Source organism: Ictidomys tridecemlineatus, chromosome 4, assembly GCF_052094955.1.
Source record: "Ictidomys tridecemlineatus isolate mIctTri1 chromosome 4, mIctTri1.hap1, whole genome shotgun sequence".
NCBI lineage: Eukaryota > Metazoa > Chordata > Mammalia > Rodentia > Sciuridae > Ictidomys > Ictidomys tridecemlineatus.
The window spans coordinates 141,409,249-141,426,455 of record NC_135480.1 but is presented as its reverse complement, the minus strand read 5'-3'; the positions used below and the strand labels follow the sequence as shown (position 1 = coordinate 141,426,455).

The window sequence follows — 17,207 nt, the reverse complement described above, 5'->3', positions numbered from 1 at the left end:
CTCCATTCTCTCTGCCTCCTCAAAATGTCTCTGAAGAGTACATATTCAGGGGAGGGAAGGGCTATGGTATTAGGGATTGAAATGGAGAAAATTGCCTTATATGAATTTATGAATGTCAAAATGGCCAGCTCGGGAGGATCGCAAGTTCAAAACTGGCCTCAGCGCTAAGCAACTCGGTGAGACCCTGTCTCTAAATAAAATACAAAATAGGGCTGTGGATGTGGCTCAGTGGTCGAGTGCCCCTGAGTTCAATCCCCAGTACCAAAAAAAAAAAAGTCAAAATGAACCCTATTGTAGTTATGTATAACTACATAACTACAGTTAGTTGTATAACTACAATACTCTAAGATTTTTTTAAAAGTAAATACACACAAGTCTATACAAATACAGCATGTGTCAAAAGTGACAAAGTAGCATCATCTTGTATTCATGAAAAACTCCTGTGTGGTTAACAAAGTGACTTCCATTATGGTGAAATGCACCTGTTTTATAACACATAATGGCAGGGACAGTTCAATCGTTTTCATTTATTACTTTTATTTGGACAACATATATACATATGTACAAAATACCTACTGTCAGAATCCTCTTTTATAATTTCATTTGATTTACAAAAACGGGACAGCAAAATAACTTAGGTCACTAATACTGTACAAAAATAAAACTGATTAAACAGTTGTAGAGATCAGTATTTTACAGTGTTACAGACCATTCATCCGTTGTGAAAGAACATCTCTATCTACTCAAAGTGATGAGTACTGTGCTAAATCTATCTGCAAACTGACGAAGCTAATTTGTTTCTGTAATCATAACTACCAAATATAATTCTCAAAAGAAGCATGATATGGAGCTTAAAGCCAGGGCATCATTCCACAATGGTGAAGGGCTTTCTTCTTCCCTAACCAAGGAGAGGAGATATCTTAACTCTAAAACTATTAAATTTTCCAGAATATGACAACTACTTACAGTGTTAGATAAAACAGCTTTTTCTTTCTTTTTAACACCTGCGATAGTCTTTCAAAAATTCAGTTTGGTTAAAAAAGTAAACAAAAATTACTATCCTGCATTTGGATTTTCATAAGTTAAATCCATGGTCTTTTTAATATAAAAAGTAATTGTTTCATAGTTTTAGTGTTCAACGAACTCTAGTAGTCCTATTTGAACCACATCTTGATATAGTAAATCTAATTAGAATGCTGGTTCCTGTTTTGTGACATCGTAAAACAGGATTTATCACAAAGAATAAAAAGCCTTGAGTTTGTACGTTACGTTACTATGACATATAAGAGAATATCAAATGTGTGTCTGTCAACAACTTCAAAAGGCAAGTAGCAACTTTTTTTTTTTTTTGGGAAGTAAATTGTGCATCTTTTTTAAACAAGTTGCTGCATTTATATCCATCGAAATGCTTGACGAAAGCCATATATAGATTTACTCCTGAAACTAGAAAGATTGTCTTTCACTGGCTTGACTTTGTTTTCCTTCATTTCTTTCTGCGAGGGAAAGCTGAGTTTTTACAAGTTAGCAAGTTGCTAGGCAACCCCCAAACTCCTCACTCACTCAAAGGCGCGTGCTGGGTATCCTAAGCAGAGCCTTCCCATGAGCTCAGTAAGAAATAGGCAGCCTGACCTATTTCGTATGGAAGAACAGATGTCCTTAAAACTTATTTTGGACACAGAAATTAAAATTTGGTTTAAAATAAGCGTTTCAAAAATCTGAAACAGAGGTAGAAAGTGTTCTTTATTTTTCCTGACATGTTTTCTCATGAGAAAACACTTTCCTTTTTAGCCCATGGACTGCTCCCAGTCCCTAATGTTAAAAGCAGTTCTCTTGATAGAACCACTAATACAGCTACGTTGGTTAAACAGAAAAACACCGTGCTAGTGATGGCTGTTGTATTGGAAGTGGGAGTCAGCCGTGACCCGTGCCCGCCGCAGGAGCACCCCTGAATCTGAACCGGGAACGAGCCTGTGCTGGGTGAAATACCCAGCTCACTCACAGGTGGGCACCCTGCGTCTACGCAGCACATTTGATAGCACATGGATAAACTAGAGTGCACCATAGCGCCCCGTTTTAAATATCAGATAAAATCGCCAGAGTGTTATTTCTGAAGAAAAAAAAAATGTAAACATTTCCACCATGATCACTGCTGACTCCCCTCATTTGAGGTTTGTTTTTTTTTTATTTTTTTATTTTTTTGTTTTTTTGTTTTTTTGTTTTTAACTATGAAAACTCAGTTTATTTCTCTGGCCACTAAAAGCCAAACTTAAGTTTTCAGTAAATGGCATAGTATGGATGTAGTGGTTTAGGCCGGTTGTAGACACCTAGATACAAGATATATAGTGGTGAGGCTACTGATGTAAAGGTACAGTGATGTGATTTCATTCACACGCATTTCATTTGCCTGCGTTCTCCAAAAGGGACTATTTAGCAGAGACTCCTCTGAAACCAGCGGTGGTATTTTCCCTTGACACTCACTACGTATAGGGTAATTTTTTTTTTAAATACTTCAGCTCTCTTTCCTTTTACATAACTCTTGCACCTGATAGTGGGAGATTTGTAGGAACATGGGAAGGAGACCACCAAACCTTTCCCCCCTCTAGACCTAGTGACTGTTAAGCACCCACTCAAATGACACTGAACAGGGTCCAAAGTTCTTTCTCTCAGTGGCATCATGGTACAGTTAGATGATGTTAACTAAAAGGATAGGAAAATTTGGACAAGTTAATAGAGTTAAAATTCTGTTGGTTCTTTTCTTCTTCTTCTTCTTCTTCTTCTTTTGTATCTTTTTAAATGCTACCCTCCTCCTTCAGCATGTGTTGTGTATATTCTGCCCTCACATCGCTGCCATGATTTCTTAGGGAAACGTGTATACTGTAAAATAAGCAGATTATAACATGGTGCCAAACAGAATGTCTGCTTCTATTCTCAAAGCATGTGTTTAACTTATTCATCCTCTGCATTAGAAAATAAAAGTGCAGCTTATGTTCAAAAAGTACAATTCATACAAAGCAAGGCTGAAAAGTTCCGTACTTGGTGCAACCTGCCCAAGGTTGGTCTTATTAAATTCGGACTTTGCTTACCCATTGACTGTAAGGAACTTTTTTGTTTTCGAGTCTTTAGATGGCGGATCATGCTGGAGTAGATGTGTTCTTGCTTGCATAAAGACAGCTGTGCTATGGAGTTTCTTTTTTAATCTCAAAAGTTAACGTGATTCAAGAGAGTGGTTTTGCTAAACAAACTGAAGCACACTTGTCATTACATTAAAAGGTAAGAAAACAATTCGGAGAGACAGCAAGCATCAAGGGCCCAGAATCGCTGTGTAGTGCCACAGGTCAACTCACCCAGTCAGACATATGTACACCAGTGTGAATCTTTAAAATTCCACCCCAGTCTTGGCCTTGCCCCCTCCCTTCCCCACCCCCACCCCACCCCCCCAAAAAAAAAACCTAAAGGAGAAAAAAAACAAAAGCATATGCCTCCCTCCAGCAGTCAGAGATGGTTCCCCGAGTTGTCTCTGCAAGGGGACAAGTGTTCACTTTGATCTGAGGCTACCATGTGCTTTTAAAAAACAATATAGGGAGAGAAAAAAATCAGAATATTGACCAAAGAGCAGTGACCTCCTGCTGTCAGCAAGCCTCTTCTGGGGCTTGGTTTCCATGTGTCCGTCTGTGTCCTGGGAGTTGTGTTGTCCTCTGGGGTCCATCCCTCCCTGGCTGCCGTGGGTAGCACCTCACAAGGGGTTGGCCAGCGCCTTTTTCGATCGCTTGATCATGCTGGGGTGGAACTCGGTGTGACGCCGGGCGTGCTTTGTGAGATGGTCACTCCTCATGAAGCGCTTCTCACACAGTGGACAGCGGAACTGCTTTTCCCCAGTGTGGGTCCGGTAGTGGCGGGTCAGCTCATCTGAGCGGGAGAACTTTTTAAGGCAGTCTGGCCACGTGCAGGGAAAGGGCCGCTCACCTAGGAGAAGGGAATTGAGACAGGATACTGTTTAGAAATCATGTGGGTGACAACTCCCACTACTCAAAGAATCAGTCCCTTGTCCACGCACAGTGTTATGGGCTGGGCTATATCTCCCCTCCCCCAAAGGCTTAAGTGGAAGTCCAAACTCCATACTTCAGAATGCTGATCTTGGTGGCCTATGCCTGCAATCTCAGCAACGGGGGAAGTTTAGGCAGGATGATTCCAAGTTTGAGGCCAGCCTCAGCAACTTAGCCAGGCCCTAAGCAACTCAGTGAGATCCTGTGCCAAATGAAAAATAAAAGGACTGGGGATATAGCTCAGCAGTAAAATGTCCCTGGGTTCAACTCCTGGTTCAAAAACAAAACAAAAACCCTAATATCTCAGAATATTGACCTCCTTATATGTGGGTTCCACAACTACAGATTAACCAATGACAGATGGAAAATATTCAGAAAGGAAAAACTGTCTCTGTATTGAACACATACATACCCTTTTTTGTTCTTGTCATTATTATCTACACAACACAGTATAATAACTATTTACATAGCATTCACATTGTATTAGGTAGTGTAAGCAATTTAGAGATGACTTAACATGCACTGAGCCAGGCGTAATGGCACAGGCCTATAATCCCAGTGACTTGGGAGGCTGAGACAGGAGGATCTCAAGTTCAAAACCAGTCTCAGCAACTTAATAAGGTCCTAAGCAACTCGGTGAGATCCTGGCTCTAAATAAGATATTTAAAAAGGGCTAGGGACGTGGCTCAGTGGTTAAAGCCCCTCAGTTCAATCCCTGGCACAAAAATAAATAAATAAAGTGCTTTGATTACATGCAAATTCAATATTTGCATTTTCTATGATGAATTCATGCATGGAGGGAATTTGGCATCTGAAAGGGGATCCTGGAACTAATCCCTTGAAGATACTTAAAACAGTCTTTAAAGAGGTAACTGGGGTTATATGAAGTCATTGGGGTGGTCCTTCATGACTGATGTCCTTATAAGAAAAGATTATGCCAGCATGGTGGCGCCTGCCTGTGGTCCTAATGGTCAGGTGACTGAGGCAAGACATTGCAAGTTCAAAGACAGCTTCAGCAATTTATTGAGGCCCTAAGCAACTTAGCAAGGACCCTGCTTCAACTTAAAAAAATAAAAAGGGCTCGTGATGTAGCTCAGAGGTAAATTGCAGCTGGGTTAAATCCCCAGTAACACCCTCCCTTTAAAAAATTAAAAAGAAGAGATTAGAAGGAGCACAGTGGCATATGCCCATAAGCCTGGCGACCTGGGAGGCTTAGGCAGGAGGATTGCAAGTTCAAAGCCAGTTTTAGCAACTTAGTAAGGCCCTAAGCGACCTAGTGAGACCCTGTCTCAAAATAAAAAATAAAAAGGGCTGGGGATGTGGCTCAGTGGTTAAGTGCCCGTAGGTTCAATCCCCAGTTCCAAAAAGATAAAATAAATAAGGACACAGACGTATTAAAACTAGGAAAAACCATGGAAATGTACTGTGAGAAAATGCCATCTACAGGAAGAGAGGCCTCAGAAGGAACCAACACAGCTGACATCTTGAACTCCCAGCCTCCAGAACTGTGGGACATTCTTCATTTCTCTTGTTTAAGTCACCAGTCTGTGATTCTTCCCTAGGAAACTAATATAATGAGTAAAATGCTGAGGATTATCTTCTCTAGGCAAATAAGCTTGGTATTTTGTACCCAATGGATCCTTCATAAATTTTTTTTTTCTGGTGTTATTCTATGCAGTTGCTGGTTTCATCAGTTTTTTCAGGACTCCAAAGCCTGAGCCCTTTGCTAAATTTCCTGACATCATAGAGATGGAAGAGGACTCAAGCATCTGATCCAAACAACCTCCCACCTGGAGCAGCCCTTTCCCCTCAAACGCTCTAGTGCTATGGACACCCAGCATCAATCAGGAGCCCCAATACCTAGCAGGATAGCCTGGCTGTTCTTGAGCATTTCTTTCACAAAGTGTCTTTTATTGATGTGAAATGTGCCTTCCTGCAAAGGCCATATTTTAGTCAAACTAAAAATAACTTTGCTCCCTCTGCTACATTATAGCCCTTCAGAACCATGTCCTTCTCCAGTCTTCTCTCCTTTAGATTAAACAATTCCAATTACTTCCATATAGCTAGCATTATAAAAATAACCATATGAGCTAGAGCTGTAGTGCACACCTATAATCCCAACTGCTCAGGAGGCTGAGGCAGGAGGATTGCAAGTTCGACGCCAGCTTAGGCAACTAGGTGAGACCCTTTCTCAAAAGATAAAAAGGGCTGGAAGTACATAGTTCAGTGTTAAAGCACCCCTGGTTTAATCCCTAGTACTGCCAAAAATTTTTTTAGAAAACAATAATAATCACAGGCATGAAGACAGAGATAAGGAGGGACCCCAGTGCATTTTTCGCACTGTATTCCTACAGGACATCACAGAAAGCTGCCCCATTTTACAAATGAGAACAGAGTTAGAGTACTTGCTCAGTCACATAACTGGAAAACATGAACTGACTCTCTCCCCAATGTCGAGCCACCTGCATGAGCCTAACCACTCAACTGTCCTGTCTCAGTGGGCCATGAAGACTTGGCACTGTTTCCTCATTCAGATTGCTTTTTAGTGTCTCCACATCCCACTTAGAATGGAGCTAAACCCTGCCTGGAAGAAATGCTCAGACCAGCCCATACCCCAGCCCCTATCAAGGCAAGGGGGGCAGATGCCTGTGACCACATCCAGGAAGGACACATAGAGGCAAACGTCCAGAATAAGCTCTTTGAGATGACAGCCTAACTTGCTCATCATGTAAATGGTTGTCATCGCCCTGCTTTGGAGCTGCCTGCCTACTCTTCACACCTTTCCAAGCACAGCCAAAGCAACTACTTCAGAGACATAGGACACACAGGCTCCTGGTTTCCACAGAACCCTCCAGACACGCCTTTGGTAGGTGTGAGGAGTGAATGTTTTCTCACTCCTATGCCAGCTTTCCTGGAAGCCAGAGAGAAATTGCAGAGGCTGGGAGCTGTCCAGCATGGTGCATCTGAGTCACCTAAAAATTATCTCCCCACAGCAGCTTCTCCTAACCCATGCTGATGAGATGTACAAATAATGATAACAACAAAATCAACAGCAACCAACTTGTCAACTTTGTGATAATCTCTGAGCACAGCAATGATCTGACACCCTGTACAACCTCTGTGTGAGAAACCCAGTTCTTGTGGGAAAAGCAGTGTGGGAAAACACATTGGTCACAGCTGATTCTCTACATACGGGTCTGGTATGAATCCTCACTGAGCTCTGGGCTGAAGAGCTGCAGCAGCAAACCAGTGGATGCTAGGTGCTGCCCAGTGGATGAGCCTGGGGGTAGTAATGCATGAAAACACTCCTGTAGGGGGCCGAAAAGAAATCACAAAAAGGTCCTCACCAAAAAATTCAACAAAGACACAGAATGGAAGACTATACTTTTGCAACTTTTGGAAATATTACTTTTGTGTTGGATTCAAAGTATTTTTTTTACCCATTTTGGCCATCATTTGAGCAAAAAGTAAAATGCAGGTTGTTATACACAATAAGGTTGACCTTGAGGCAAAGACAACCTCTTGTATGATTTTTGTCCTACTCTTTCTGCCCAGCACTTACTAAATGCTCAAACTTAACATGCAGTCATCTTTTGGTATCCATGAGCGATTGGTTCCAGAACTCTCAACCACTCGGATACCCAAATCCAAGGATGCTCAATTCCCTAATATTAATTGGCATAATATACTTGCATATCTTATATACTTTAAATGATCTCCACATTACTTAATATGCCTAATACGGTATAAATTGCTGTTTAAAATAATTGGTACATTGCATTTCTTAGGGGAATAATGACATGAAAAAAATGGTCTTTTTCTTTTTTTTCCTGAGTGTTTTTTATTTTGCAGTACTGGAGATCAAACCCAGGGCCTCTTGCATTCTACAACTGAGCCATATCCTCAGTTTCTTTTCTGGATATTTTTGATTTGTATTTAATTGAATTTGCTCATGCAGAACCCATGAATGCAGAGGGCTGTGTGTGTGTGTGTGTGATTTAATCTGTACACCCTCTAGGTGACTCATATTGATCAAAACCTGCTCAGAGGGCTGGGGACATAGCTCAGTTGGTAGAGTGCTTACCTCCCATGCACAAGGCCCTGGGTTCAATCCCCAGCATCACAAAACAAAACAAAACAAAAAACCTGCTCAGAAAGTTACTAGGTTACTTGCAAAGACTTCTGGGCTATTCTAGAGTTAGATTGCAGCAAAGTCCTTTTTGACCCCAAAGAAGTGTCTATGGGGAAATGTCCTTCTAATACATGCTACATTTTTTAAATATATAAAAAGTAGGCAGAGGGACTGGGGCTGGGACTCTGTGGCAGGGCGCTTGCCTAGCATGTGTGAGGCACTGGGTTCAATTCTCAGCACCACATATAAATAAATGAATAAAAATAAAGGTCCATCAACATCTAAAATAAAAAAAAATTAAAAGGAGGCAGAATTCATCGAGTAATAAGTTGCAAAAGAACAGAGAAAACAAAGCAAAACAAAGCCTCTCTGCACTGCTGTCTGATATGGAGGGGAGAGAAAGGACAGGAAGGCAAAACTCAGTGTATTCTCACTGCTCTCTAGACAAAGCCGGACAGGGGCGGGTTTCTTGGAGGTGTGGTCATGTGGCTTGGCTTACTCATTGGCACATGTTCTTGTGTCTTTCCACTGAGTCATGAGAGGAAGGGGTTATTTACTTGAGGGAATTTATCCACCATGAGGAGGATGGACCAAGAAGCTACTAAGCTGTGGGGCTAGAATTGAAAAGAAACAAGGTGCTCTTGTGTTAGGAAGAAGGTTACATAGAAATGACACTAGGTGGAAATTGTCATGAATCCACTGTGCGTACTGACACAGTATTTAAGTGTAATTAGGCCCATTCCAACTGATTCACTTTTTTATTTTTAATATTTTTTTTAGCTGTAGATAGACACAATGCCATTTATTTATTATGTGGTGCGGGATTGAACCGAGTGCCTCATGCATGCTCTGCAAGTGCTCAACCACTGAGCCACATTTGTATCTTCTAATGTACATGCTGTCATTGACCTAGCATCCCCGTCTCTGAAGTGTTCCAGAGAGAAGAGAGGGACACCCAAAGAGCCCCGTGGACATCAAGATCCCACAGCAGCCCGTGTTAGCATTACAGAACTTGTATAACTTAAACTAACAGTTTCTAAGCATGTAACAAAGATCTGCTTGGAAGTGAGTTGCTAGTGCAAAAATCCTCAGATCATTTAGTTCTTTTGAAACCCTTTGGAAAAGTACTAGGAGTCTTTGGTCAGTGATCAAAACTGGGGGTTAGCAAATTCAACTCACTGGCCAAATGTGGCCTGCCATGAGCCCAGACCAAATGGTTGGAAAAATCAAAAGAAGAGCCGTAGCGGTGGCGCACACCTATAATCCCAGCAGCTCTGGAGGCTGAGGTGGAGGATCATGAGTTCAAAGCCAGCCTCAGCAATGGTGAGGCACTAAGCAACTCAGTGAGACCCGTCTCTAAATAAAATAAAAAATAGGGCTTGGGGATGTGGCCCTGTGGTCAAGTGCCTTTGGGTTCAATACCTAGTACAAAAAAAAAAAAATCGATTTTTTTAAAAAATCTTTTTTGGTTGTAGATGGACACGATACCTTTATTTATTTAACTTTATGTGGCGCTGAGGATCAAACCCAGCGCCTCACCCATGCTAAGCGAGTGCTCTACCACTGAGCCACAATCCCAACCCAAAAGAAGAATATTTTATGGCAGGAGAAAGTTCTATGAAATTAAAATTTCATGCCCTTACATAAAGTATTACTGAAAAAAAAGCCCACACACAACTAGTTCAACTATTATCTGTGGCTGTTCTCTCAACCACAGCAGTGTTGAGCAGTTGTGACAGAAACTATGGCCTGAAGAGCTGAAAATATTTACGATCTGACCCTTCTCAGAAAACTTGGATGGTCACTGATCTCGATCAGAAGATTTGGAACTCCACCTGATGTGTTAGTCAGCTTTTCATCACTGTGACCAAAATATCTGACATAAACAATTTAATGGAGGGAAGGTTTACTTTGGCTCATGTTTTCAGACCATGGTTGGCTGGTTCTGAGGCAGGAAACATCGTGGCATAGGAAAGCTGATCAACTCTTGGCAGCTGAGAGAGAGAGAGAGAGAGAGAGAGAGAAACATACCATGCCAGGGACAGGATATAGTCCCTCAGGGCATGCCCCAATGACCTACTTCCTCCATCATGCCCTCCCAGCCTACAGTTTCCACCACCTCTCAGTAGTCCATTTAGCTATCAATGGATTAATCCACTGATGAGGTCAGAGCCCTCATGCTCCAGTCACTTATCAAAATCCCCAACTCTGAACATCGCCACGTTGGTGACCAAGTCTTCCGCCCATGAGTTTTTAAGGGACAATCCAGATCGGAACCATGACACCTATATAGTAGTAGAGTTTGTAAATTCAAATGTCTTCAGGATCAAGGCACATAATAAAATGAGTCCAGCCCCAATTGCGTTCCATCACAGGTGGCAATGAAATCCATGGTCTCCCGAAGAGTGCTTTCCCCACGAAGAGGTGTGAAATTCAACTCTTTATAAAACATGGCACCAGCCAGCAGTGTGTATGCAGACTGGACTCTGCTTGAAGACCTACAATTTCCAGTCCTTTATCCCAGTGGAGGGTTTGCATACAACTCACTACGGGATACATTCTAGCACATTAGTAAATGTCAGACACACAGTAAAGTATCACCAAGAATGATATGTGGTTTGGGGATGGGGATGTGGGATCAAGGCAGAGCATGTGTGAGGCCTGGGGTTCAATCCCCATTGTTGTACACACACACAAAAAGATATGTGGTCTGCACCAAAGAAGATATAGGCATGAGGAAATCATATGTAGAGAGGACTGAAAGCTGAATGGGACCCAAGAGGAGGAAAAGAGAGGTCTTCAGGATTGTAACTTGCCCTTCATCCCACAACCTGGGGGGAAACACAAGTCAGGCTCTCACTTTCTTTTGGCTCAATGGTAAGGTCCAAAGGAAAATGGTCAACCTTCTTCACACCCAACACATCACGTAACAAACAATTATCAAAGAGAGATTCTTTCAACCTCTCTTTAGTATTAATGAAAGTTACCATCCTCCTAGGAGAAAAAAAAACAGACTTGTACCAGTGTTTTATTTCTGGCCTTCACAGGAAAACACACCCAGAGGCAATGACACAATAAACTCTGCCTTACTGGAGCAGAGCTGTTAATAACACGAGTCTCTCTGAGTTCTCATTATTTATATACCAGTCCCTGCCCCTTTCAGCAACAAGCTAAGCACCTCTCCTTGACAGACTCAGAGTATAAAATAAACTTAATCAAAAAAGCTACTGAGCACTGCACGAAATGTGTAAAAGACTTTGCAGACACAGATGGGGCCCCACAATTCTCCTGGGCCTACCAAGGGTTAGGAGAGAAGCCTAGTTAGCACAAGGAGAGTTCGTTTCTTTGAGAGAAAGTTTCCTCTCTACCAGTAATTAGCTGGTGATGTCCAGTGCAGCTCATTCTTCTTTAGAAAGTCCTGAAATAAATAGGGTTGAGTCCTCCATGTAGAAGAAAGAGCACAGGGTGCTTGGCAAATGCATGGCTTGTTCACTGGATGCACCCAAGTCTTTGCAGGGTCCCCAAAGTTCAGCCAAGCTGCCACTAAGGTCCTAGCCTGGGGTCAGGGAGGCCTGTGCATACTGTCTCCTTCCTTCCTGGTTCTTCTCACTTTCCCTTATCAGAGTCCGGGGAAGGGGATAAAAACTGTAATCAAGGCAGAACCTTAAAAAAAACAACAACAACAAAATCTCTCATTGCTCCTAGCAAAAGTAAACCAATCTGGTTAAAAAAAAAAAAAAAAAAACTAAACTAAGGGAATTGGGTCTCCCGTTCAGTACAACTCTCAGAATATCAATAAAGAACCATAACTTCCTACAGATGGGCAAAATCTTGAGGAAAAAGTTGTTGTGGTGTTTTTTGTTGTTGTTTTTGTGTATGTGTTTGTGTGTGTGTGTGTGTGTGTGTGTGTGTGTGTTGATGGGAACTGAACACAGGGCCTCTTGCCCTCTATTATTGAGCTACACACCACCCCTGGCCCTAAATAGTGTTGTTGTTGTTGTTTTATTGGTTGTTCAAAACATTACAAAGCTCATGACATATCATCTTTCATACATTTGATTCAAGTGGGTTATGAACTCCCATTTTTACCCTAAATACAAATTGCAGAATCACATCGGTTACACATTCACATTTTTACATAATGCCATATTAGTGACTGTTGTATTCTACTACATTTCCTATCCCCTACTATCCCCCCTCCCCTCCCATCTTCCCTCTCTACCTCATCTGCAGTTGTTCAATTCTCTCCCTTGTTTCCCCCCCCTTTCCCCTCACAACCTCTTATATGTAATTTTGTGTAACAATGAGGGTCTCCTTCCATTTCCATACAATTTCCCTTCTCTCTCCCTTTCCCGCCCACCACTCATCTCTGTTTAATGTTTCTCTTTTCCTCATGCTCTTCCTCCCTGCTCTGTTCTTAATTGCTCTCCTTATATCAAAGATGACATTTGGCATTTGTTTTTTAGGGATTGGCTTGCTTCACTTAGCATAATCTGCTCTAATGCCATCCATTTCCCTGCAAATTCCATGATTTTGTCATTTTTAGTGCTGAGTAGTACTCCATTGAGTATAAATGCCACATTTTTTTTATCCATTCATCTATCGAAGGGCATCTAGGTTGGTTCCACAGTCTAGCTATTGTGAATTGTGCTGCTATGATCATTGATGTGGCAGTATCCCTATAGTACGCTCTTCTAAGGTCCTCAGGGAATAGTCCGAGAAGGGCGATAGCTGGGTCAAATGGTGGTTCCATTCCCAGCTTTCCAAGGAATCTCCATACTGCTTTCCAAATTGGCCGCACCAATTTGTAGTCCCACCAGCAATGTACAAGTGTACCCTTTTCCCCACATCCTCGCCAGCACTTATTGTTGTTTGACTTCATAATGGCTGCCAATCTTACTGGAGTGAGATGGTATCTTAGGGTGGTTTTGATTTGCATTTCTCTGACTGCTAGAGATGGTGAGCATTTTTTCATGTACTTGTTGATTGATTGTATGTCCTCCTCTGAGAAGTGTCTGTTCAGGTCCTTGGCCCATTTGTTGATTGGGTTATTTGTTATCTTATTGTTTAATTTTTTGAGTTCTTTGTATATTCTGGATATTAGGGCTCTATCTGAAGTGTGAGGGGTAAAAATTTGTTCCCAGGATGTAGGCTCCCTATTTACCTCTCTTATTGTTTCTCTTGCTGAGAAAAAACTTTTTAGTTTAAGTAAGTCCCATTTGTTGATTCTTGTTATTAACTCTTGGGCTATCTATGGGCGTCCTGTTAAGGAATTTGGAGCCCGACCCCACAATATGTAGATCGGAGCCAACTTTTTCTTCTATCAGGCGCAGAGTCTCTGATTTGATATCAAGCTCTTTGATCCATTTTGAGTTAACTTTTGTGCATGGCGAGAGAAAGGGGCTCAGCTTCATTTTGTTGCATATGGATTTCCAGTTTTCCCAGCACCATTTGTTGAAGATGCTATCCTTCCTCCACTGCATGCTTTTAGCCCCTTTATCAAATATAAGAAAGTTGTAATTTTGTGGATTGGTCTCTGTGTCCTCTATTCTGTACCATTGGTCCACCCGCCTGTTTTGGTACCAGTACCATGCTGTTTTTGTTACTATTGCTTTGTAGTACAGTTTGAAATCTGGTATTGCTATACCTCCAGATTCACACTTTCTGCTTAGAATTGCTTTTGCTATTCTGGGTCTTTTGTTTTTCCATATGAATTTTATGATTGCTTTATCTATTTCTACAAGAAATGGTGTCGGGATTTTGATTGGCATTGCATTAAACCTGTAGAGAACTTTGGGTAATATCGCCATTTTGATGATGTTAGTTCTGCCTATCCATGAACAGGGTATATTTTTTCATCTTCTAAGATCTTCTTCTATCTCTCTCTTTAGGGTTCTGTAGTTTCCATTGTATAAATCTTTCACCTCTTTTGTTAGGTTGATTCCTAAGTATTTTATTTTTTTTTGAGGATATTGTGAATGAAGTGGTTTTCCTCATTTCCATTTCAGAAGTTTTGTTGCTGATATACAGGAATGCCTTTGATTTATGCGTGTTGTTGTTTTAAGACTTTTTGTTAAGTTGTGGATAGGCACAATACCTTTATTTTATTATCTATGTGGTACTGAGGCTGGAACCCAGTGCCCCATGCATGCGAGACAAGCGTTCTACCACTGAGCTACAACTCCAGCCCTAAAAAGCAACTAGGATTGACAGCAAAAAAGCAACTAGCATTCCATGGTAAAAGGATAATTTGACATTAGAAAATCATGTTGATATAATTCCCAAACATTCAATGTTTGTTCCTAATAAAAAATTTTAGAAAACTGAAGAATAATTCCTTAACAGGATTTAAAAAAATGCAAATCTGAACCCTTCCTGTAGCAAGGTCAATAGTGAAATAAAGTTAGCATTCTTACCAAATCAAGCCCAAAGAATGAAGGTGCACATACTCCTGTCATTATAATCGAATGTTGTTAGGAAATGCTAGTGAGTGAAATTAGATAGCAAGATAGAAGTAAATGGTGGGAAGAAGGAAGTTTATTAAGTAAGAATTATTTGCAGTTGTTATAACTTCCTTATTTGGAAAATACAAGACAAATTCCTGAAGAATTACATACAAATTAAGCACAGCTGGGCATGGTGGTAAGTGCCTCGTAAACCCTACCACTCAGGAAGATGAGGCAGGAGGATTCCAAGTTCCAGGCCATCCTGGGCCACTTGAGAGACCCTGCCTCAAAATAAAAAATAAAAAGGGCTGGGGATGTAGCTCAGCAGTTAAAGTGCCTCTGGGTTCAATCCCCCAGTTAATAAAATAAATAAATAAAGTGCACACCTAGGTATAAATATGCAAAAGAGCTATGGTTTTCTTATATGCTAACCTGCTAAGCATTAGTACTCTGAATAAGCCTAACAATAAAAGTTCAGGACCATCGAGAAGAAAGCCATAAAATCTTGATGTGAAAGAAAATGAATAAATGGAATGTTTCCCATGTTAGACTCAATGGTGTGAATACAGCAATTCTGTACAAATTCATCTATGAAATTAACCACACACCCTAAGAATTTCTTTTTCTTGAATTTGACAAAATTATTTCTGAAGCTTATTTGGAAGAATAAACATACCTAACTTGCCAAGAAAATTCTTAAAAGAATAAATAATAAGTGAGCACTTGCAATAGTAGTTATTAAAATATATTATTAAAGTTGTAATAATTAAGATAGTGAGAAAGCATAGGAAAAGACAAATTGGTAGAACAGAGCAGAGCCTGAAAATAAACCTAAGAATCTATAGGGATTTAGCATATGGTAAATGGAGTATTTCAAATCAGTGAAGCAAAAAAATGTTTAATTCCGTAAATGATGGAGACATAAGGTTAAACAGAAACTAAATCAGGATCCCTACCTTATGCTTCTCACTTAAATGAATTCCAAGTGGTTTATATTCATGCAAATGCAAAAATAATAATAATAATAAAATAAAATAAAACCATAAAGGTAAAAGAAAATATAGGTAAACATTTAAAGAATCCTGGAATGAAGACAGACTTTCTAAACATGAAACTAAAATTCTATTAGAAGGACAGTTTTGAATACATGAAAATGTTAAACTTCTATGTGACACAATATATGTATATTTGCATATAATCTATGCCAAAAAAAGAACACTTACAAATCAAAATGAGTAGTCCAATTTTATAAAAGTGGGTAAGAATGCAAATAAGCAATTTATAAGAAATACTAATGACCAAGAAATAAATATATAAAGCTATATTAAATCTCACACATAATCAAAACATGCCAATTAAGACACCAACGAAATATATGTGAGGCTGATGAAAATGTCAAAAAGTCTGTTCTTACCTACCATTGGGGGAGGCTTGAGGAAATGGGCCCAGTACCACACTGGCAAGACTCATGATTGATCCAGAACCATCTGGCAATATTTTGGGGGAATTATTTTTGGTAATAATTAGAGAGGGACATGAAAATATAGAGGGATACCAGTATGATACAAACTATAAGTTGGGTACATGGGAAAAGGAAAGATGGTGGAATGAGACGGACATCATTACCCTAGGTAAATATGAGACTACATATATGGTGTGATGCTACATCATGTACAACCATAGAAATGTAAAGTTGTGCTGCAATTGTGTACAATGAATCAAAATGCATTCTGCTGTCTTATATACCTAATTAAAATAAATTAATTAATTAAAAAAACTATAAGTTGGGAACAATTGTCCAACAGAAAAGAGCTATTTTAATACATCATTTGGAGAATATACAGTAGAATAGTATGGACTTGTTAAAAAAAATAGAAATTAAATACCAGACTGATATATAATGAAATGGAAATATGTTAGCTATTCACTGCTAAGCGAGAAGGTCAGCTGAGTGTGGTGGAGCACACATGTAATTCCAGTGACTCGGGAGGCTGAAGGCAAGAGGATTGCAAGTTCAAAGCCAGCCTCAGCAATTTAACAAGGCCCTAAGCAACTTAGCGAGACCCTGTCTCAAAATAAAAAATAAAAAAGGGAGGGCAATGTAGCTCAATGGTAAAGCACCTCTGGGTTCAATCCCCAGTACCAAAAAAAAAAAAAAAGTGTGTCATCTACTGTATGCCTGTATGAGTATCTACAGAAAGAAAAAAATCCTGGGAGAATAGACACAAAACAAGAATGGTGGTTATTTATGTGTGAAGGAAATAAAGAACAACTTCTACTTTCTGTTATCTTCCCCTATATTCCTGATTTTTTAAAAAGTGAGTACAGATTTCTTTGATTATAAGGAAAAGTTTTCTTTTATAAAAAAATTTATTTTAATGTTTTTAAAAAGTATCATTGGGAGTAGTGGTATATGTCTGTAATCCCAGCAACTCAGAAGGCTGAGGCAGGAGGATCCCAAGTTTGAGAAGCAAGCCCAGATAATTTAGACATCCCCTCTCTCAGGACAAAATGAAAAAGGGCTAGAGATGAAGTTCAGGGGTAGAGTGCCCTTGGGTACAATCCCTAATACTGAATAATAATAAT

At 40.2% G+C, this 17,207-nt stretch overlaps 1 protein-coding gene across 1 annotated transcript in view; it reads right to left on the bottom strand.

The window, feature by feature from the left end:
• Positions 1 to 517: 517 nt before the first annotated feature.
• Klf9 (KLF transcription factor 9) overlaps positions 518 to 17,207 on the bottom strand; it is a 30,110-nt gene continuing 13,420 nt past the window's right edge. Inside the window, exon 2 of the mRNA XM_005324099.5 lies at positions 518 to 3,963. Within this exon, the coding sequence (XP_005324156.1) occupies positions 3,734 to 3,963 (230 nt within the window). The 3' untranslated portion in view covers positions 518 to 3,733. The remainder of the gene's footprint in view (positions 3,964 to 17,207) is intronic.